Source organism: Macrotis lagotis, chromosome 8, assembly GCF_037893015.1.
Source record: "Macrotis lagotis isolate mMagLag1 chromosome 8, bilby.v1.9.chrom.fasta, whole genome shotgun sequence".
Classification (NCBI taxonomy): domain Eukaryota; kingdom Metazoa; phylum Chordata; class Mammalia; order Peramelemorphia; family Peramelidae; genus Macrotis; species Macrotis lagotis.
The window spans coordinates 188,047,710-188,071,161 of record NC_133665.1 but is presented as its reverse complement, the minus strand read 5'-3'; the positions used below and the strand labels follow the sequence as shown (position 1 = coordinate 188,071,161).

Sequence of the window (23,452 nt, the reverse complement as noted above, 5' to 3'; positions counted from 1 at the left end):
ATTCTTCTAATCATCCATGTTCATAACCTCAGAGTCATTTTCAGCTTTTCAGTCTTCTTCATCTCACATAGCCAATCCTTGGCCAAATTATATTATTTATATGTCTAGAGCATGTTTTGCAACTGTCCCCTTCTCTATATTTACATGACTTATGTAACATAACTCCAGTTATTCCCTCGTCCCTTTTTGCCTTGGTCATTGCATTCGAATCCAAATTAGTCTCTCTACATTCCTATATAGCCTATATCCTCCATATCCTCTTCAGAGCTGTTAATGTTATTTTCCTTAATCATGATTCTGATCTTCACTCTCTCCCTACTCAATCAGCTCTAATTTATCCTTATTGACTCTAGAAAGGGTGGACTATTATCTGGTCCTTTTAAAATTTCTACTTTGTTTTTTATAATGAATATAATTATTAGGACAGAAGTGCATATATATTATATATATGTAATTTGTAAATATGCCTACCACTTTGGGAAGATACATGCTTAAAATGTATCAATGGTCTCTAAACTTTTTTGATTATATATGCCATTAATAAAATGATAAAAATTGTGTGGAGACCATTGATCCAAGGAATCATTGAGACCAGGAGATACATCTGAAAGGTGTGAACTCAGTGACTTAAAAAGTCAGTTTGGAAAAAGAATCTCTATTGTGGAAGACAATGGATCCTTACCTCTGGGTATTGAGATGAGAGTGGATTTCTCCCTCCTTCCTGTCCTCCTGGTCTTGGAATCCAGTTGCAGAGTCATGGTAGAATCATTGTTCCCAGCAAGGACCCACTTAGAAAGGCAAGAAAAACTTTAAAAGAGACCGATCCCCCTGGCCATAGGGAGGAAGGTGCTGAAAGGAATGGAGCTCCTAGTTGAGTAGCATGCTCCCCAAGCAAGATGTCATGTCCTCAAGGAGTATCATGAAGATACCTTGAAAAGGGAAAGGGATATGAGTTCAGGGCATTGTGGGACTAGATGAGTGAGGTGCTTTGGCAGGCAGTCCTTCCATATATGCCTTCCTTTAAGTGAATGCTATGTGTGCCTTCTCTTCCCACTAATGCTTGGTGGATTTGTGGAAAAGAATTCCTCAGGTCTGTGGAAGGGAAGGGGGTAGTTTGGTTACTATTGTTCATATTATGCTATTCAAGTAATTGCCTTAATTATGTCAGCTGCCAATGAAGAGGGAAATGTGAAAGGAGGGGTTCATGAAGTACAGTGTTAAGAGGGCAGACCCACACAGTACCGTGAACATACAAGAGTTGGGACCCAATGTATGAATTTTGGTTGAGAGTGAGGGAGTGAGAGTGGTAATATAGAGATCCAGTAGAACGTAATCTGGAGGGCAATGATTTATCCCCTACTTTCTTTTATATTTTCTCATATAAATATTTCCCCTTCCTTAAACTACTTAGAGGTTAAATAGTTAACTTAGTAAAGCTACTTGAAGGATTTTTAAAATATTTTTGTAATTTTCATATATTTTGTCTTTGTATCTCTAGTAGAGAGCACAGTCCTCCACACAGGAGCATGATGGTAGAGTGAAAAAGGTCCTAGCTCTGACCTGAGTTCAAATGTGGCCAATGACCTTTACTACCCCTGTAATCTTGGAGAAATTAATTAAACTCCTTGGGTCTCAGTTTCCTCATCTCTAAATTGGGGGGGTGGGGCTGGATTAGATAGTCTTTGCAGCTCTTTCCAGCTCTGGATCTATGGGGTCTTAGAAGTTCAGGAGATATTTAATAAACTGAATATAGTAAAGCAAGTGATAGCTATCCAAGGTGCCACAATGACCACAAGGGTTTGGGACAAAAAAGACACCATTTTATACCTTTCTATCTTATAAGCCATTATTTTACAATGAAAATCTATACCAAATTGTTCTAGGTGACTTTGATTAAAATGCTTAGAAGGAAAATCTCAGATCTAGAAAAGTGTATGTTGAAAATTTCTTGTTTCAGATTGGGTGGAGCATACCTGTTATCCTTGGAACTGGGGTAGTGAGGTTGGCAGAACTTTGGAGCTCTGGAGTTCAGAGTTTCAGAAGTAGGACTAAAATGGATTGGGTATCACCACTAAATGTGGCACCAAGTCTGAACCCCAAAAGTGAGGATCACCAGGCTTCCTAGGGGAGACAAATTTACCCAGCTTGGAAATTGAACGTCAAGGTTATCATCCCAATCACTCCCAAAAAAATGGTTACTGCATCTCCTTCCAAAGGAAACTCAGTTAAAAAAAAAAGATAAAATAAATTCTTTTTGTTAATATCTCCCATTCCAATACAAGAATGAAAGAGACTTTAGATGATAAAGTGGAGTGCCCATTTTCTTCTAGCTTCAGGCTATAGCCCTTTCTAATTCCCTTCCAAATAACAACCCCACCCTTTTTGTGCATTGCATACATCTTGCCCTAGTTCCACATTGCCTTTATTTATGAGAGATCCAGCTATTGAATAAAAATCCTAAAAATTCAACTGTTCCCTTTATATCAATGACATCAACAGTAGATCCGAGGTCAAAGGTCTGGGGAAACATTCCAAGCAACTGGGAGGACCAACATATAGCATTGTTTCTGCATCTTGTTGTGAGATGAAAAGTCAAGTCTAATGAACCCAGAAAAGTTGAACCAATGAGTCTAGATTGAGATATTGTGTGTAAATATTGTGTGTAAATCAATTTTTCTCCCTCTGGTGTGGCCACGGGATTATCATTGGATCCCCCTTTAGAAAGCATTGCTGCTAGATGGTGGGAGAAAGGGACAGATGCCAATAATTCCCATGAGTCCTCCCACTTCAGCTTTGTAAAACTTAGAGTGTTTAGGTAACTATGAGTTACGATTAATGGAGGTGACATGAGTGAGGTTCCATTTTCTTTGCTTGGAAAGAACCAAACATAGGAAGGTTCTGACATCCCAAGATAAAGATGTCTAGAGCTGTTAATTGAGCCCAGAGCTTCGAGCCCAACAATCCATATCCTTATATCCTTCCTTCTTACTGAGATTTACTTGTCTTTACTGAAAAGTCAATTCAAAATCTTGGCAACCTCCCCCTTCCTGGGGCCCTGGGACAGAACCTGAGCCTCTCTGGCAGAAAAGCTGCCAGAGCGAAGCATTTTGAATTGGAAAAACAGTCCACAGCAAGGGCAGATAAAACCCCTCGACTCATTTCTATGTGTAGGTCATTGTCTTTATTGGAATTACAGGGTACAACCAAGAAATTGGACAACAGCAGTCATATAGCAAGAGTACATCCTTTGCCATCTAAAATTACCCTGATGCAGAATAACAGGATTTAGCTCTGCGGATTTGGACAAACACATTTAAGAGAAGTCAAGCCTATGCTATTAGCAACAATTGGCCAAGCTTGTATGCACACAAAAATGCTCAGGTTACTTCAATCCTATGTATGTTGTATCCACCACAAAGTATTCCCAAATGACAGGGTCTTGAGTTCCGACTTGCTTGCCAAGTTTCTTATAGTTTCCAGCTTTCAATTTAAAACAGATATGTAAAATATATGCTAATTGTCACCCTAATGGAAACAATATGTGGTTCACAGCTAGGATATCCCAAAAACCCACATCCCTCCCACTGAGCAAAGATATCCTGAATGAACAGCTCCAATCTTTTTTCCACATATACAATTCAGCTAACCCTGGTGCTTCAGAACACAGTACAATCGATGGAATTACAGCTGACTGGCAACTGTTTCACACTTTGTCATCAGGGCTCTAAAAAAGACAATAGCATTTGCAGGAGAACAGTTATGAAAAATCCAGGGTTTGGTCAAAGAAGGGATTTCATCGAATCTCCCATTTAGAGTTACTTAGAAAATTCAATACACAGTAAGTGTCTCCAATGTGGCAGACACTGTACGAGGTGCTGAAAACACAACACCCTTTGTGGGGTACAACATATACACAGAAAAGGAAATACACGATCATTGAGGAGAAAGAGAGAGAACTCAAACAACTAGTCTAGGATTATGAACAGAATCCTACAGAACATCTCATGTAGGACAAAGCTTAAGAGCTGAGCTTGGAAAGCAGCTAAGGAGTGGAAGAGACAGAAAGGAGGAGAGGAAAGGTCAATTTTGAAAAAGGTCAAATAGGAAAGTTGAGCTGGAGATAGATTGAGAAGAAATTTCAATGTCAAGCTTAGGGGGTATATATTTTTGAGCAAGGGAATATCACAGTCTCTCTTATGCTTTACAAACATTACTCTAACAGCACTGTGGAATAGTGGAGAGAGAAGAGAGACCAGAAGCTAGAAACCAAATTAGAAAACTGTTGCAAGAGTCCAGGCTACAGGTAACCAGGGTCAGAACTACAGGGTTGTAGCTATGGGCAGAGAGAGAAGGGGACAGACAGAAACTATATTGGGGAGGTAGAATCAACACAATTTGGCAACTGATTCAAAATGGGACTGGGAATAGGAGGAGGGAATAATTGTACATGACCCTAAGGTTATGAACCTGGGGATTGGGAATATAGTGATCCCTTGACTTGAAGAGGAAATTTGAAAGAAGGGTGGAATCAGGGAGAAGATATTGAGTTCCAATTTGGATTTGTTGAGCTTGCAATGCTGATGAGTCAGAAGTTCTGAAGTCTTCCATGGAAGACAAGTTCATTCTATGATTTGGCTGAAGTCAAACGCACCAGATTTCAGAGTTGGCAGGGGCCTTAGTAGCTGGCTCATCCAACCCTTACTTGTACAGGAGACCCCCCCCCTTCTACTTCATCCCCATGTGGTCCTCCAGCCTTGAAAACCTACAGTGAAGAGGAACTTACTATTCCTTGAACCAACCCATTTTTGAATGGGTTGCCTCAAGCCAAGCTCCAACCTGTAAGCATTTCCCTAGTTCCCCCCTGTGTGCCCATATTGTGCTGAGGGCTCAGGAGGGTACAGAAGCAGCAGAAGCAATGGCGCTTGCTTTTCAGAAGCTAGCAGTCTACAAAGGCAAACAAGACACCCACAAATACAAGACATAGAACACTTAGGATACATTCTAGAAGCACGCGATCATGTGACACATCCTGTCCATGCTGGAAATAACCCAAAGGCAGAAAAGTTCACTGGGAGGCAGAGTAGAGGGAGGAAAAAAGCTTCGCGGAAGCAATGTCTTGTGTTAGACCTTGAGGGCTTTGCAGACTTTAGCTTGGCAAAGAGACAAATAAAGGGCAGAAAGTACCCTATTCTTAGAAAAGTGTTTCTGCCAAACTGACATCACAAGTCAAAGATGATTCTTCAGCTTTTTTTCACCTTTATGCATTTCTTCCAGTCACTTGGCCTTCACCAGTGCCAGGGAGGGAGGGAAAATGACAAAATCTCGAAGAAGAGAACTGAGAGATTCCAAAAATCAACTCCTAAATCCCCCACAATTTAATCTGAAAAATCCAGACAACTGCAGCTAATTTATTTGGGAGCATTTTTTTCTGTATTTTTCTTCCATCTAGAACATGACCCCAAGCCTCTGAGTTGCCTTATCAATGTAGCGTTAGTCTTTTAACATTGCCGTCCCATTCCAGGAGGTGCTGATTCAAGGGACTAGGAGGAGTCCAAATTGGGTTTTGCAGAAAGCATGTTGTCAGTTGGCATTTAGATGATGCTTGAGGTTTCATTTAGATGACTCTGGGTCTCCATCCTCATCAGACCCTCACAACAACCCTGTGAGGTAGGTAGTACAAGTATGGAGGGCTGATCAAAGGCATTCCCTGGTCCAAGTCATGGGGAAAGACATCTCTTTGGAAAAGGGAGTCATGGGTTCAACATTCAGCCTGATCCATGATCCTTAAACAGGAGACGTTCTCAATCCTCTCCAAGAGGGGCCAATAGGCAATTTCATCCAATTCACAAGGGAGTTTCCCTGATCAACCCACCATACAAGTGAGAATATCCCTGTCTGGCAGTATAAGTGAATGCTCTTAAAGGTATGGCCAAGCTCACTCCTTCAGCAAGAGGCAGAGACCAAACAGACCATAAAAAGCAAATGAGCAAGGAGACCATTCAAAAGAGGAGCAACTGTGCAGATATAGCTAAACATAGCCAAGAGACGTTCCTTGTGGCAATACAGGTTAGGAATGACCATGCCTTAAATACCAGAAAATATGGGAAGAATGGTCATTTACCAACCCACCCATTAGTCAACAAGATTCATAATAACTGGCATTTTCATAGCACTTTAAAGTTTGCAAAATGCTTTGCAAACATTATCTCATTTGAACCTCAAAGCAACCCTGGGCGTGCAAAAATGGACCATCCCTTTTTACAAGTGAGGAAACTGAGATTCACAGTAGTTAAGTGATTTTTCCCAGGTCAAACTACCAGAAAGTATCAAAGATGGGATTTAAGTTCAGTCTTGAGTTCTCAGTTTTCTTGGCTCCAATTCCAATACTCTGATCGCTACTTCCTTTTCCCCTCTACAGTGAAAACCCCAAATACATGAAAAGCCAAAGTCAGAGATCATTGCTATTTCTGGAATCACCATCTCCAATCTTCTAACTTGCCCAACCTTATCATTATGGACATTGTTGAATGAATGATAGATGAATGAATGATGGATGAATGAATGATGAATGAATGAATGAATAGCTTTTTCTTCAGTTAAAAAATGATTACCATTAGCAAGGTATCTATTGCACATTTCAAAGCAATTCTCTAGTTTAGCCTCATTCAAGAAGAAAAGGTTTTTCCTGAGAAGCTAAAAGTTGATGTCATTTCTAGTTCTAAAGTTCTGTAGGTCTATGAGAAAGAACAGAGAAAAGACACCAAGGACTCATGTGCATACACAGTAGTCTCAGCTAGCATATTCTTTAGACACAAAATAAGTTAGGGAAAGTCGATGGGAGACAATGGAGGAGGTCGGGGAGACAAGGGCACTACTGGGTTCCAAAAGACCCTGAGGGAGGGAGGGCTTAACTCCTGCAACCTCCTGAGAGCCAAGTTGGGAATAGAGGTTCATAGATCAAAAGCTGGAAGGGACCTCAGAGACCATCTAGTCTAACCTCACTCATTGTACAGATGAGCAAACTGAGGCTATAAGAGGTTACATCACTTGCCCAAAGTCACACATGTGATCTTATGAGAGTTGGGATTTGAACCCACATGTGCATTACCTGCAGACTCTACCAAGAGTGTCTAGGGGAGTCCAGAGGTGGGAAGTGAGGGCTAAGGAGTCTACATATTTTCTATTTCTAGGGGAGAAGTTTCTGAGAATAAGGCATGATGTTCATAGAATGCAACTTTCATATAGCTTGAAGCAACCCTTTCCTGGAGAGATAACGTACCCCCACCCTTCTTCTCCACCTCTCATTTCAGTGGGCAGCACAGGAAGGAGAGGTGTTCAATGCCTCCCCCAAGTTCTTTCCCATTGCTCTAGGAGCCAGCTTACCACATATGTGATGGATCAGAGAGGTCAGAGAGAGCAAACCTGGGCTCCAGTCCTAGAGAAGGAGGCAGGAATGCAGATCTCTGGGGATCCCAGCTATAAAACACTTGGTCTTTTAGTGGAGATAGGTTGGAGGAAAGGAAGAAGGTTCCTGTGGACAAGCTTTATCTGGCACCAAAGACCAGAGTAGGACCAGTAGGTAGGCATCCCAGCAATGCAGATCTTGGCTCAGGAGAAGGAGAAAACCTTAGGACAAGTAGAACCCTTCAAAGGCACAGTTGGCTCTCTGGAGATGGAGTGAGTTTCCCATCCCTGGAGGTCTTTAAGCAGAGGAGATGTACAACCACTTGTCAACTTGAACTAAATCACATCTGAGATGTCTACCCCAGTATTTCTGTGCTTCCCCGCAAGGTTTGCCAGGCCAGGACAGGATGATCATGGGACTCTCTTCACTCCTGTGACCCACTTTCCCAAGAAATACACAACTTCCTATTTGCTCTCAGAGAGGCGGTGAAGCAGCCAGGCCAATCTGAGGCACAATTTGTTTCCATTCGGAATCTTTCCCATTTCCTAGAATTATTTAATGATCCCTCCCTGGATCCTATGAAATAGTCACAGAATCTACAGCTGAAAAGGACCTCTGACACTATCTACCCCAACACTCTTCTTTTAAAGGTAAGGAAACCAAGGTCATTTGAATCTCTAACAAGTACATTTCCAATGTGACTGAATAATTTTAGACATTGTAGAGGAGCAATGTGTGATACATGATGGAAAGGGGTGTCCCCCGGGACTCTGCCAAAGAATTAAAGAGACCCAATCTCCTGGGTCTCCAAAGGTTACGGGGATCTATGAGTCTTCAGAGGGACTTTGCAACTCAAGATTTCCCAGTTGCCCCACCAGGTCCTTCTTCCCTACTAACTGTCAGCAACAATCTCCAACCCCAGCTCCCATAGTCCTTCAAAGTCCAGCACCAGGCCCCACCTCTTTCTTTGTTCTCTTCAAGTTTGGACTGGGATTCACTAGGTAACTTGGATCCAAGTATCTGCTATCCTAGGCTACTGCCCACCATGTTTGACCAAGTTGAGAAGGCCTTCTCCAATCCCAGTCCCACTCTGGGTGAACCCCATTAAGCAAGAGGTTTGCCTTTGCAGAAGAAATCTGAGGCTTAGGAAACCATGCAACGAGAAAGCTTAAACCTTCCCATTTCACAAAACTCATCTCCTAGAAACTCCTTCAAGGTTTGTTGCATATGGATCAATCAGTCAATCACCAAACATCTATGAAGTGTCTACTATGTACCAGACACTAAGAATACAAAAACGAACAAACAAAACAATGAAGCGATCCCTGGTTGCAAGGAGCTTGCATTCTAAGAAGGGGGACAACACATATACACATATGTTCATATACACATATATATAAGTATATACAGAATAAATATGAGTAAATACAGAGCATTACATAGAACATCATTTGAGTAGAAGGGTTCTAGGATTGGGGGAGAGGGATATATCATGTGGTGCCTATGTTGCTATGGAGACAAGAGACTTAAACAGATGTTGTCCCAGAATTCAACTGAACTTGGGCTTCTGCCATTGTTAGGGGAAGGGTTTTGGGATAAGAAAGTCAGCAGGGATAGGTTGATCCCTGTATATCTACTCAGGCATCAGCTCTTCTAATGAGTCTTTAGCTCTGAGTCTTACTTGGCGAGAAGCTGGCCCCAACACTCCCTTGTGGTTGACTCAAAGTAGGCAGAGAGTATCTGCACATACTCAGTACAATCCACATTACATATATGTATATATAAAAAAGGAAAAGGAAAAAATTCATTATTTTCTATATCCTATATGACTGCCCCAGCCAAACAACAGCCTCAGTAGACTGCGTTGCTTTTGTTTTTCTTATATTATCATTATATACAATGAACCAAAGAGCAAAATCTGTTTTCATATGGCCATAGTCTGATTAGTCTGATTGTTAAAATTCTCTACAACATAATATTTTATAGGGATATGGGAGCTACCAGGCAGGAGATGGTCACAATGCCTGTTTTCTTCATTTAATTTTGAAGATCTGGTAGTTTTGACACATGTTGGCCATCTACAAAGAAAAAACATTTTACTCTTTGGGGAAAAAATTTCTTTTTCCTTGTGTTGAAAGTAAATTGTCTTAATTATTTTTTAAAAAAATGTATTAACTCTTTACAATGCAGGACATTACAAGGTATGGTAAGAAGAGTGCAGGAACTGTAGTCTGAGACCCTGGTTTCAATCCTGGCTCTGCCATATTTATCCTCTATCCGATCTCAAGCAAGTCATTTAATTTCTCTAGGTCCCAATTTTCCTCATTGGTCAAATGGGGAGGGAGATGGATGAAATGAGTTCTAAGGTCCCCCAGATCTAACCTTCTACTGAAACAAAAGGCATAAACAATCATTAGCTATGTGACCAAGGGCAACAGTGCCCCCAGGCAGGACACTTAGAGCCTACAAATTACAGACAAGTTGCTCACTCTCTTCCAATGTCTAAAGTTCTTTCCTGTATGAAAAGATGGATTGGTGAAAGAGATTATTGCAAGGATAAAATCCAAAGCATTTTAGAGTTGAATGAGACCTAAGAAAACTAGTAGCCCAACTCTTCTCATCTTATAGATGGAACCAAATGAGAGCCCAAAAGGTAAATGACTCGCCATCACACTACTTGCTCTCTTTGAGTAGGACCAGGATGAAAGTCAGGGCTCCTCGCTCTCATTCCATTCATGTTATGACTAAATCACCCTGACTACAACAGACTTACTGTATAATGGACATGCACAATGGAGAAGGAAAGGAACTGGAGAAGATTACCTTTCCCATAATGCCCTGGTCCCAAGGCATAGGCACTGATTGGAGAAATTACTAGGAATAAGAAAGAGGAGGCAGAAGTAGAGAAGGAAAAGAAGGAGGAGGAGAAGGAAAGGAGGAAAGGAGGACAAGAAGGAGGAAGAGGACTTAAGAAGCATCCACAATTATGGCAGCAAGCAGAAGCAGTGGCAGAAGCAGTGGCAGAAGCAGTGGCAGAAGCAGTGGCAGAAGCAGCGGCAGAAGCAGCGGCAGAAGCAGCGGCAGAAGCAGCGGCAAAAGCAGTAGTAGAAACAAGCAGGGTGCAAGTTCAGATAGATGTGGACACACACAGAGGTCAATGCAAAGGACAGGGACTACTGAGGACACAAGCTGAGAGACAGGACTCGGACATTGAGTTCTTCATTGAGGTTCTCCCCTTCCACTAATATGAGTGAGTCTTTCCCAATTGGTACCCAGAGGTGTTTTCCGCAGATTTGAGAGGAAGAAAGGTTATTAGCTCACTAATTTCCTTCTGGATTTGGAGATAAGTTGCCTTTACCCCCAATATGTTGATAACAAATCTGTTTTATGTTCCAAATGGCTTTTAGGCAGAGTGGATAGAGCACCAGCCTTGGGGGCCAGAAAAATCTGGGTTCAATTCCTACATCTGTCACATCAGGAGGTGATCTTGAGTCAATTAGCTAACCTCTCAGTAACCCCAAGCAAATGTCTAAGATTGTAATAACAGAACAAGGGCCAGGGTACATTGGCAGAGGAAGTTTGCTCACCAGGAATTCTATATACAAAGGAATTCCTAGATCTGGCCCCAAAAGTTCCAAAGGGCTAAGCTGTCTAGTGGTGAGCTGCCTTAAATACCACTATGGGGAGAGCAAGATACAAGCTAAATTTAAATGTTCAGAGGAATGCAGTGAGAGGGCAAGGAAGTAAGTAAGACAGCAAAGCAAAGTTAGTGCTAAGAAGAATCCAGGAAAAATGGTGAAGAGAGAGCCTCTCTGGATGGAGGCAAAACAGGAGTTGTGTCAACCTCATGTTTCATTGCTGTCTTTGAATGTCCAGGATTTAATACAGTGTCTGGTATATCAAAAGTGCCTAATAAATCCCAGTTGATTAATTGGTTATTAAAGATCAGGTTCCCAAGATCAATGGGGTTCCTCAAAACTTTGATTGGGAGCATTTACTTTGTGATATATTATGAGACTTATCAAAAATTAATTGATTCTTGAGGGGTTGAGGGATAGGAAGCTTCCCAGGAATTTTGACTTGTTCCAAGATCTGTTAAATATAATTTGTGGTGGTTGCTCAGAGCCATAGATCACCTTCCCTACTACACAAAACTGCCTTTGAAGCGTCTAAAGATTGAGGGGAGTAGCCATATGACTGTTGAGTTACAGGGAGACTCCACTGATGGATAGACTGCGATTAGAACATCAAAGAAGGTACTTTTTCATAGTATTCTGGAATCCTTAGTGGATGTGTAGTTGTTCCACAGTGGAGAAGCTATTCGGAAAGAAATGGGGGAGCTGCCTGAAACCACAAGGCCTTTCCAGGTCAACAAAGTAAAATACAGAAAGGGCAATAGTTGAACATGGCTACCAAGCCCTCGACTTTTGACCAAGAATTGCTGAATAAATTAAGGTCCCATATGAAAAAAAAAAAAAGCAGAATGGAAGATAGAGTATACAGAATGACTGCTTGGAAGTGAGAAACACTAATATCTAACCAGTGAGCCAATCCTAACAGAGGCATGAGTGTAGCCCATCAGTCAATGGAAGCCCATGATGTTCAATTAAGGGAATATTTGGGGGTAGGGAAGATGAGAGGCTTGCTTATCAAGTAGGAAGAGCTTTGAAGCCTGGATAGAGTATACCTCAGATAGAATATAGGAATCCCAGAGGACTGCAAGCCAACTAGTGAGCCCTTGTTGTGAAGGAACAGAGTTACAAGATTTGTGTTCACTGGATAGCCAATATGGTGTCACTGAGGATATGGATGATAGCAATATGGAATTCCTACCACTCTCCCAAGAGTAAATGGAAACTCTTTGGCATTGTACTAAGATTGGAGAGTTTATTTCAGAGGGTAGTGATCAAATGTTCAGTGGAGGGTTGACATCACAGAAAACTGACCTAGTGACCAGGAGGCTAGAGGTCAAGGCTGTGTTTTGTACCCATGGCTACATGAAAGCCAAAGGTCTCTATGACCTCTCCCAGGGCCAGGACATTTGTGGATGAAGTGGGGAGGGCTATTCACATGAAAATCATATTCACATTAGAGCTAGCCAGGAAATTCATGAAGGTGAACACTATGATTTCAATATGTCTAGACCCAGTAAATAAACCTTGAATTTCAGTGTTAATTTGGTACAATCTCAGGTTCTGCTCAAAGTACTGGCAAGGCACTACTGAGTGGAGACCAGCATACTCTTTATAGGTAAGTCACACCTCTTGTGCCAAAGATGACAAAAGGAAAAGGTCTAGGCTAATCACAAGCACTGAGTGTGCCATGACCCCACAGGTTCAGGGCAGATCCAGAGAAGGTCAATTCCTCAGGCTTCAGACCCTGTAAAGGACCAGAAGAAACTTCTTGGGAAGAAATTCAGGGTAAGAGCACCAGTTTTCCACACATGAGTATCAGGATGTACCTGAGGAACAAAATACATAATCCTCCTCAACCACCTACATTTGCCAAACTGGTCTCAGGGAAATGACTCTCAGAGATGTAGGACTTTGGCAACCCCATAAAGGAGCTGTTAGTCCAAGGTTTCCTCATGGAATCCCTATGTCTTGCCCGTAGTACCCCTAGTGCTGTAGAAAAGAGCTGGAAAGATTCAGGTATTCCCAAACTATCAAACCTAGAATAAGAGAATTAAGATCAGTAAGCCACTTTCAGAATTCTAGCCAGCTGCTCAACCAGTAACAAGCTGATTATGTGTTGGAGATATAAGACAAACATACATTATGCCTATCCTTAAGAACTTCACTTTCTACAGGGGCAGGAGATAAAAACCAATGAATGAACAAGCATTTATGCCAAACACAGTGCCAGATACTGAAGATCCAAAGACAATGGGCATCTGCTGGAAAGGCTAACTGATCTGGGCTGGCTCCATAGAGGAAGAAGCTAAGGAAAAGAAAGCTTGTATCTTTAGTTGGGTGAACACAGGTCCCAAGGACCTTTGGGGGCTCCTGCTACTTTGAGTAGATCAGGGAAAAAAGTAGCTGGAGGAATTCCAGCAAAATGGCCGTGTGAGAGATTGTGTCTGATTCCAGTTTTCCCTAATTATCTCAAAACAGTAAGAAGCACACCACAGTAATAAAAAGAATCCCAAAAAGGTAAATCAAAGCTCTATGCATAAGGCCATCACTAAAGACTTAAAAAAAGAGGATTATTTCATATCTACCCACACTGCTCTATACTAAAGTTGTCTGCACGGGCACTGTATATAATATGGTGGCATGAATCTAGAGATTTAAGAAACAGGAGGCTTCTGAGTCTATCCAAAACAGACAACAATCTACCACCTCAGACTATTGCCAACCTGTCCACTGTCTACCATTGCCTCTTGGAATCCTGCTTTCATCTAGACTTCCACACTAGGACAGAGATCCAAAGTTGATTCAGCCCCAGAGATACAGGTAAAGACAGTGAGCCCCAAAGGACAAAAGGGTCACATCAGCAAGTTCTGCTTCAGCACCAGCAGGAACAGAGATGAACATGATCCAGTAAGAAAGTTAATTCCCAGGAAAGATGGTGGTTCAGTCAAACTCAGCTAAAAACAAAAAAACTTGCTGGCAAAGAAGAAAAAGTGCCTGGTGAAGTAATGAAGGATAAAGCCAAAAGGAAACACTTGGAAGTTCTTCCATTCAATCCAGGATTGCACACAGAGCCGGCCAAGCCTGTTCAGGCTCTAGGGGAAGGCAGGCCTATTGGGGCCTGGAGCCAGTGGGATTTGGGACCCAGCCTATAGGAGGCACAGCAGGAGACAAACTGGTTAGAGCGCTCCTGGAAAGGGACTGCCCAAACTGATGAAATAGGGTCAGAGGTGCCTAGGCATCTGGCATCTAGGGGCCCTCCCGGAGGCCTGGCTTCAAGGCAATCTCCAATATTCAGCAGCCATATGTTAGGATCAATCATGTGAATAATGATGATAACTAACAAAGAGAGAGTTGTAAGACTCATGAAATCTATTAATGTTATTTTATTTGATTCTCACAACCACCATATGAGATAGATGACATTATTAGCCCCAGTTTACATATGAAAAAACTGAAATAGACAAAGGGGCTAGGGAGGCAACATCAGCAGAAAAACTAAGGAAATAAGCAAAAAAATTTAAAAAAAGCTCCTGGTACAATAAAGAAATAATGTATGGTTAAAAAAAATAGGATAAAACTCCAAATGAATTATATGGTAATTACAGCCATGATTTCCTCTGTATTCCTTCCCCACCAAAAGCATTGAAGGTAGAATCAGATGGCCTAAGAAAATAACTAAAAGGAAAGAAAAGGAATGAAAGTAGAGCTCTAATGAAAAAACTAAGAAGTGATGGCTTGAGGGAAAAGCTTAAAAAACTTAACAAACTTGTTTTCTGAAGCTATGAAATTTTGTTTTTATTTTTTACAGGAGGGAGAAGAGAGGGGGATTCCTGGAAGAGGGGAATGTGAAGAACATTGTCAGGACCCTAATTTCCCACAAAGATTAGAAGAGAATCTTGCTCAGAAGAGGCTGTGTATGAGCCTGCAGTGTGATAGTGTCACTTAACTCAGCCTGAGTAATTACACTCTGTAGCCTGGGACATTCAAAGACCATTGTGAAAGTCTCTTCTGAAGCTGATTCAGGCAACAGAGACACAGGGCAAAAGAAAAAATTGCAAGAAAAAGTGCCTTGAATTCTATATCCAAATGGTAACTGTGAGACCTTCAGCAAGAAGTAATGCCCACCCATCACCAAGGAGATAGTGCTATCTAGCTCTGTGTTCGGTTTGCTTTCTTTTTGCTTTTTGTTTCGTTTTTTGTTTTTTTCTGGTTTTTTTAGGCAATTGGAGGGAAGTGACTTGCCCAGTACCACACAGTCAGTAAGGGTCTGAAGCCAGATTTCAACTCAGGACCCTCTGACACCAGGGTCAGTGTTCTATCCACTATGCCACTTAGCTGCCTCCAAGCTATTTTTCATTTTTTTCTTTGTATCTTCAGTGCCTAGCACAAATTAGGTAATAATTAAATTATGAATTAAATTTATGTGCTGAAATTGAAAGGGAAACATGGTAGAGTTACATTGGTTTTCCAAAGGTAAAAGTGGAGGGGGGGGAAGGGAAGGGGCAGTCCTAAGCCCTTCAGCACCAGTGGGATATCATTGGGACAGATGAGAAAAACCAGAAGACCTTCAAGGACATAGTCAGCTGCCTCATGAATGTGCTGCCAGTGTTGGTTTTTGCAAATTCACCAGAAGAGTGAGAGTCATCAAAAGCTATAACATTTTCCAATCAGGGATTTAGAGCAAGTCTTATAGTATCGAGAAAGTGTATTTGAAACTAGATTTCAGTATTTGAACAGATGAAGATCCACTCGCCTATTGGGACACGTGTTAAGTTAAATGCTGCCAGAGTTAGTGCAGAAGATACAAAATCTTATCCAAATATTGAACTACTTGAACACTAGAATGGAGAAAACAAAACCTTGATAACTCCAGGAAACACCAAGAAGAGAAAGTATAAAGAATCTACTACAAAAAAAACAATTAAAATAGGTCAGAATAATTTAAAAGTCATTGAATTCACTGAAAACTATTACCAAAAAATAAATCTTAGGTATCATATTACAAGAAATCACAAAACTGAGCAGATCTATTAGACCCTTAGGAAAAAAATCCCAAATTAAAAAGCAGGAATGTCATAGCCAAAATATAGTGCATATAGGTCAGTGGAAAAAACTACTACAAGAAACTAAAAGGAAAGAGTTCAAGTATCAAAGAAGCATAGTCAGTATCACACAAGACTATGATGCAACTATATAAAGGAGAGAAGATCTGGAAATGTGATATTCCAAAGATGAAGGCTTATAACCAGGAAGAGGTTCTTCTTCTGCAAGATTGAATATAACCTTAAAGAGGGAAGTGGATGGACCAGATGAATGGAACCTTGGAATACAAGGACAGGAATCAAGAGAAATCTAGAAAGATAAATACATTCAAGCAATTGGAAGAGATTAAGTGGTGAAGTACTTATATTCTAATAGGGGGAGAAGAATCATGTCCTTTTAAAAAACACACAATCTTTAAATGCCACAGATGGAGTTAAGAAAGACATAGTGCTTGAAAGTGGTTTTGTTCTATTTTTTGCTTGTTTTAAGAGAGAAAAGAAGCAGGGAAAGGAATAGAGTGAGGAAGAAGTGAGCAGAAATTTACTTTTTCTCATAATTGGACTGTAAAGAAGAAGAGTATACAAATACAGAGAGAAAGATGTAAGAAGCAGGTATCTCATGAGCTGCTTTCTTTTCTGAACTGGCAAAAGGAAGGTTGGACCCACATACATAAATAGATACATACATACATACATATATACATGCTTGCACACATTTGGAGAGTTGAGTAAACAAATAATTAAAACAACAGGGAAACAAGGACATGGGAGAAACACCAAGGGGCAAAATGGAGTTGGTAGGAAAACTTACTTCAATTTTGTAATTTGATTCATAAAGGGGGGGATTAAAAAGAAATAAAACATAAGAAGAGGAGAAAAATGGGGCAGACCACTTATTAGTGTTGATCAATATTTCTTCTTTCTTCAACTTCTTCTTTGTAAAGAAGTTCTAAAAATGAAAAAGGGTTGGGCCACAGAAACTCAAACTTCGTCCCCAAAAGACAACCTGGTATGAAGAAGGTGGCATAAGCTGGAATTACAAAATAGAGCACTGTAGTCAACAATTAGTGATCCATCGCCACAAAGGACAAGAAAACAGTTACTGTTAGCCCATGGAATCATGCCCATGGCCACAAAAACCCTACGTGATCGTTTTGGACATCTGGATCAAAAGAGAAATTTGTTGCTGATACAAAATTGAATCTACTCATCCAAGATGAACAGAGATATATTGTGGGATGAATTTTTAAAATCAACTCAACGTATACAAAGGAAAATGGATCTTCCTTGTCTTGCTTATCTGGAGAACATAAGAACTAGCCAGTCTTTGGAGTTTGTGCGTATAGACATTTTATCTTTAAAAAGAGGTAGGTAGAACATGAGCAACATTCTGGTGATGGAAGACCATCTCAGTCACCGTACACTGAAAGCAGAAATCTTCTGCAATTGCCAACATGTTGTAGAAAAGTACTCTCAGGGTATGGTTTCCCTGCCAGGATCCATTCTGAGCAAGTCAAGACTTTGAAAGCAAGTTTGTCAAGGAGATGTTAGAGAAATCAGTTAATAGAGGCTAGTGCTTAGCCATGGCCTCAACTGAGAAATTCTCAGAGGGAAAAAAGTAAGAATCTGATGCTTGAGTTCACTGTCGGTAAATTTAAGAATCTCTACTAAGGAATCTTGATGTCTAGAGAAAACATAAGATAATGAACTGGCCAAAAGCCACCCTTTATCAAATACTGGTAAAGATATTATCTATACAATAGCTCCATAGTACAGTGAGAGCCCTGTAATAATATATGGGGTTGGCCTGATTTTCTATCTGGAGGACAAAAATCATGAAGGGGCTACAAAAGGTCTTTGAGGAGCCTGTCCAGCAGTTGCAGATCAACACTTGGAGTCAGTTGATAACACATAGGGAAAAACTCTTGGGGCCAATTAAAAAAAATTATATGTTAGGAACCTCTTGAAAGTTTGGGATAAAGGGAGATCTCTGCCTAGCCATGGAGGAAGGGTTGAATTCCAGGGCTGCCTTTTTCCTGACCAGTTTTCCCCCTGAGGAGACCCCAAGGAGTTATGTATTGGGCCCTACAGCCTAAATCATCCAGGAGGTCAGAATTGAGGCAGTAGGCCAGCAGGTCTTAGGATAAGGGTACAGAATAGATAGCAGCACACTCACACACATGCACACATATACACAGACATGTACACACACATATACACATACACACACAATTTAAAGGATAAGTGAGTTTTACTTGAGAGATTCACAGTTTCACGTATAATCCTCTTTCTCTGTTCTACTTTGTATATAGAAATGTTCACTTTATTTGGCATTAAGGTTGGAATAGAAAATATTTTTAAAGGAAACAGGTCCCCAGAGTAGAAGCAGGACTCTTAAGATCAGGGTTTAGGATGACTTGGAATGCTACAGGAGTAAGGAGAAAGATAATATCCATTGATGGAACACATGTAATAGTCTACCTACATATTTGGTGTCCACTGTGTATCTTTGTAATATGTACAAGACAGGTTTTCTGTGGGCCTGGTGTGTGGTATGATATCATGGATGGGATGTTGTATATACATTTTGGATGACCTCTTCAGGATGCTAAGTGACACTCATCAATGAGATGTATATGAAGCTTCACACATGATGCACAGGCACTACAGGCTTTTTTTCCCTTAACTGTACAGAATGTATTCATGGACTGCAGTTCCCTCAATGCTTGGGAGCTTCAATCATTGGGGGAAATTCTCTGGATTCTATTTCCCAGAAGACTGTGTTTGAGACTGCAGCATAGAGATATCACCCAACACGAATTCTAACAGAGTGAAAAGTTGAAAACACTTTGCGAGTTTTGCATGGAAGACTGGAGCAAGCAGCAATGGAAATAGAAGCAGGAGAAAGGGGAGCTGCATAGAGAGAAAGGAAGCAATGTGGGCCAGGCCAGGATGGCCAACCCGAGCATCCATCGGGGCATGGAGGATGTTTGTAACAGTTCTAACAAAAGACTTCAGTTGGCATCAGCCCTGAGAAGTCATTACTCTCTAGCCCTGATGACTCCAAGATTGAAGGGGAAGCAAGTTGGGACCCTAAATTTCAACACCTATGTTGTGAGTTGAATCTGTGTTCATCTCCCATTACATGGAAGGGATTAAATAGGGAGTTACCTAGAGCAACCCTAGAGACATGGAAAATGGTGGCAATTTACATAAGATATGTAGCTACTCTGCAGCCTATATGATTGACCTATTATATACAACTCTAAGAGATGATGTCATGTCATCTATACCTACCCTTGACCTTTGATGGTCTATAGTATGAATCTTTACCATGGGATATTGGTCCACATGTATCCACATGTAACATAGTTATTTCTTTTGCTATATGTAATAAAACAGATGTGTAGAATAACTATCCAAAAGCATATACATAGACTTTGATGCCTCAGATAGAACTTTCAGGGACTGTAAACAGTTAAACTGGGGAAACAATGGAACAGAGGAGAGGACTGGGAAGAGACTCACTTTCCCATGTTGCCATGGGTTCAAGGTGGGGATGCTTATTAGAAGAGAGCAGAGATGGCCAGGTGCCAGAAGAAGGTAAGTGCAGGGAGATGAAGCAGTATCCAAGCTCATGTAGCAAGCAGAAGCAGAAGCAGAAGCAAAAAGCTGCAGAAGCAATAGTGGCAGCAGCAGTGGCGGCAGTAGCGGCAGTAGCGGCAGCAGCGGCAGCAGCAACAGTAGGCAGTAGCAGTAGTGGCAGGAGCATCAGGAGCAGGACTAAAGCTGAGACAGATGCAGAATGAGCAGACAGGAGCCAAAGCACTCAAGCAGAAGCTGCATAGAAGTCCAGGCAGGAGATGGGATGCAGAAGATGTCATCACTGAAGTTCAAAAATTCCATTCACACTCTTGAGACTTGCCCTGTTGGTGTTATGACTTTGTTCGTGTGTGGATGGGTTCAGCAGACCCCTTTAGGAAGGAAGGAGAGTAGCCTTATCATCTTGCTACTAGAGGCAGAGGGGACTTCCCTTTATGTCCTTTTCTGCTTGCAATGAGGACATTTTTTTATATTCAAAATCCTTCTTAGTAGCTTTGGTTGCCTGCATATGACTTGACTCAAATACCACTGGGGAAAGCTAGGAATATATAAAATTCGGATATTCACAGGGAAAAAGAGAGGACAGACACCATCTAGATAAAGGCAAAACACAAGACATAGCAAAGTTATCAGAGAGAAGTTTCCCAAAAGCATACCTGTTCTCTATAAGCCACCTGTGCATTCAGGTTGCCATGGGTATCTACTAGAATATGAGTTGTTCAGAAGATGTGCAGATATTCCTCTGTTTGACCATGTAAGGAGTGGCAGCGGGGTCACCATGACACTGAGCCCTCAACAGAATCACATCACGGTCATACCTGGAGAGTCTCTACCAAGAAGTGAAGAGATGCATATCCACTGTGCCTCAGTGGTCCATTAAAGGACTCTTCCTCATCTCAAATTTCCACCCCTTCATCCTCCCCCCAGTCCTATGGTGCCAGAGGCCAGTCCCAAAGCTCCCCCATGTTCAGTTTGGAGCAGGTACACTTGAAGAATTATAGCATTATTACCTGTGGCTTGTACAGGAAATAGACAAACTGCTAGCTCAGATGTTCCCTAGCTGAAGTTTTCCCATTCTATGGATTGATATTTCCCTAAAGGATTACTAACACAAGAATCCCTTGTTTGGCACCTAAATCTCTAATTTCTTATTAAAGGTATGACACCAATCTGTTCCTCCTAGAAAACCATAACCTCAAAGCTGTACAGACTTGTGGAGGGTCATCTATTCTCTTCACCGTCTTTGGGTAAGACTTCACTTATACTCCAGTGAACAACCTCAGTCTATCTTAGTTTTATGGAACATCTCTGGGAGCATATTCTTTCTTGTCCCACCAATAGAACATCAGTTCTTGGAGAACAGAGAGTCTCATTTTCATCCTTTGTAGCCTTGGCACCTATCACAGAGCACAGCATGGGGACTTGTCAAAGGAATGAATGAACTGTGAATGGGAAATGAGTGTGGGGGGGGAGCAAAAGGAAACAATGGATCGGCGACTTCCTGAATGACAAGAAAATATAAGAGCACGATGAGCATGTAATGTATTTAATGGTTTTGATGATTATGAGATGGGATATTTGAGATAGGGCATGTTCCATTTCCCATTTAGCTATTCAATAGAACTCTTGGGCCAACCCACCCATTACCCCAAAGGTAACACAGGACAGGCTAGCAATCTGTTGAGTGAGCCAAGCCAACTGCTCTTTCCCTCTCTCTTTAGCCTGAAAAATCAAGCACATTTTAAGATTCAACACAAGATCAAGCATATTTTTCTATTTCAGAGGATATTATCAAGAAACTTCTAGGAACAAATCAGCAAGCACATCAACTGAAACCATGTCTAAACAGGAAAAGAAAATGAAAACGAGTTGAATCATCTGGGTAATTCAGGCTAAAACCAGGTGGTTTTCAACCAAAATTAGCCAGGATTTTCTTTTCTGATCATGCATACCTGCATAATTACTCCCCTTTTATTTCGGTTTACTTGTGGAAACACAGTTTGAGTCTTAAGTAGGAAAAAAAGCGGCAGCTGGCACCATTTGCCTGATGGCATTTATACAAGCAACACTAAGATTGGTTATTCCAGCAAGGCTTGGACAACTAAAGAGCCGCCATGAACTTTCACTCTATGTCAGTAGTTTTCGCAACAGATCAATAGTTACTGTGATTATTCAGCTATCAGTAGTCAGCAGGCATCACTCATCTTCCTTGTGTGGGCTCTCTCACAAGTGTTAGGTGGAGTAAAAACAGAGGGGTCACGAATGCCAAGCTGAATATCAAAGAAGCGAGTAGAGAATGTGACGCTGTAGTTCCTGGTGTAGGTTTCTTGGACGGGGTAGCAATCCTTGACAGTGTAGATGCCAATCCATGTTTCATCTGTAAGAAGGAAGGAAAGCTAAACACAAGCTCATGACTGATATTTTTAAGGACTAATGGGCAAGAAAACAAAGAATTATCATTTCCATGAATTATACAGTGGTGTGTGGGTATAGAGAATAACATCAGAAACATGAGTCCACTGCAGAGAAAAGGACATAGACAAATGAACCCTGGTAAATGATGAAAGGCAATGAAGGGAATTTTGAGATGGAAATCGAATTTTAAAAATAGAATTCTTTTGTATAAATAGCTGGAGGTTGAGAGAGAATTTGAAAAAAAAGTGAGCAAGAACATACGTATAGGCAGAACATGAATGGGTTCACCAAATATCATATTAATTCCTGTCCTCATGGAGGTTCTATTTTATAGAAGAGGGTGGAACACAATATAAATATAAACTTAGTAAATACAGGTATCTCAAAAATCTTAGTACAGTTCTAAATCTCTCCCAAATTGCTTTTTCTGGGGCTCCCAAAAGTCTTAGTAAGCTCTGATAGTTGAAAACTGCAGATGCCCTGTATTTATTCAATTTATATTTTGAATATATGAATATTGTTTTCCATCCATCCCTCTTCCATAAAAGAGAATCTCCTTGAAGGCAGGGACTGCTTCATTTTTGTCACTGAATAACCAGGGTCAAGGACATGGGAAGCAGTAACTGTAGGTTGGATGAAGTGAATAAATGAATAAAATTCATTTAACATAGTGTAGGTATTTGATAAATGTTGATTGATTTAGTGATTGATTTGTACAATACTGACATCACTCACAACTTTCTATACCAATGACTAGTAATCCCAGGGATCCATTAAGTTTCTAATTCCAGATGAATATTGATTCAATTCAGCTCTTAAATGAAGCAGCTAGGTTGCATAATGGAGTCTCACCTTGGATTTGGAAAAATCTGAATTCAAATCCAGGATTAGAAACTGTCTAGCTAGGTAACCTTTGGCAATTCTCTTAATGTCCTTCGTTTTCTCATCTGAAGGTGAGGATTATAAGAGCCTCCCAGGGTTGTTTTAAGGATCAATGAAATATTTGTAAAGACATTTGCAGATCTTAAAGTATCATATAAATGCTAGCTAACATTATTATTTTCTTCTTTCTCCTCACTGGTGGTAGATGTAATAGTGGCGGTGGTGGTGGTGATGGGAGTGATGGTGGTGGGTGGTGCGTGTTATGGTACTAGAAACCAAAATTCTTATAGAAAAAAAACAAAAATTTCTGAGTACAAGTCATATAGTTTATAAAATTATATACATATATATGTGTGTGTGTGTGTATGTATGTGTGCAAATATAATATACATGTTTTTCTAGTTACTTATATTTGCAAAGGTTCCTTCCCCATCTCCCCAATAAAATGTGAAGTCCTTGAAGATTATGTG

The 23,452-nt window shown here is 40.8% G+C and overlaps 1 protein-coding gene across 1 annotated transcript in view; it reads right to left on the bottom strand.

Annotated features, from left to right (window-relative positions):
* Positions 1 to 3,147: 3,147 nt before the first annotated feature.
* Positions 3,148 to 23,452, bottom strand: part of EPDR1 (ependymin related 1) — a 34,804-nt gene continuing 14,499 nt past the window's right edge. The window contains exon 3 of the mRNA XM_074199199.1: positions 3,148 to 22,062. Coding sequence (XP_074055300.1) covers positions 21,872 to 22,062 — 191 coding nt within the window. The 3' untranslated portion in view covers positions 3,148 to 21,871. The remainder of the gene's footprint in view (positions 22,063 to 23,452) is intronic.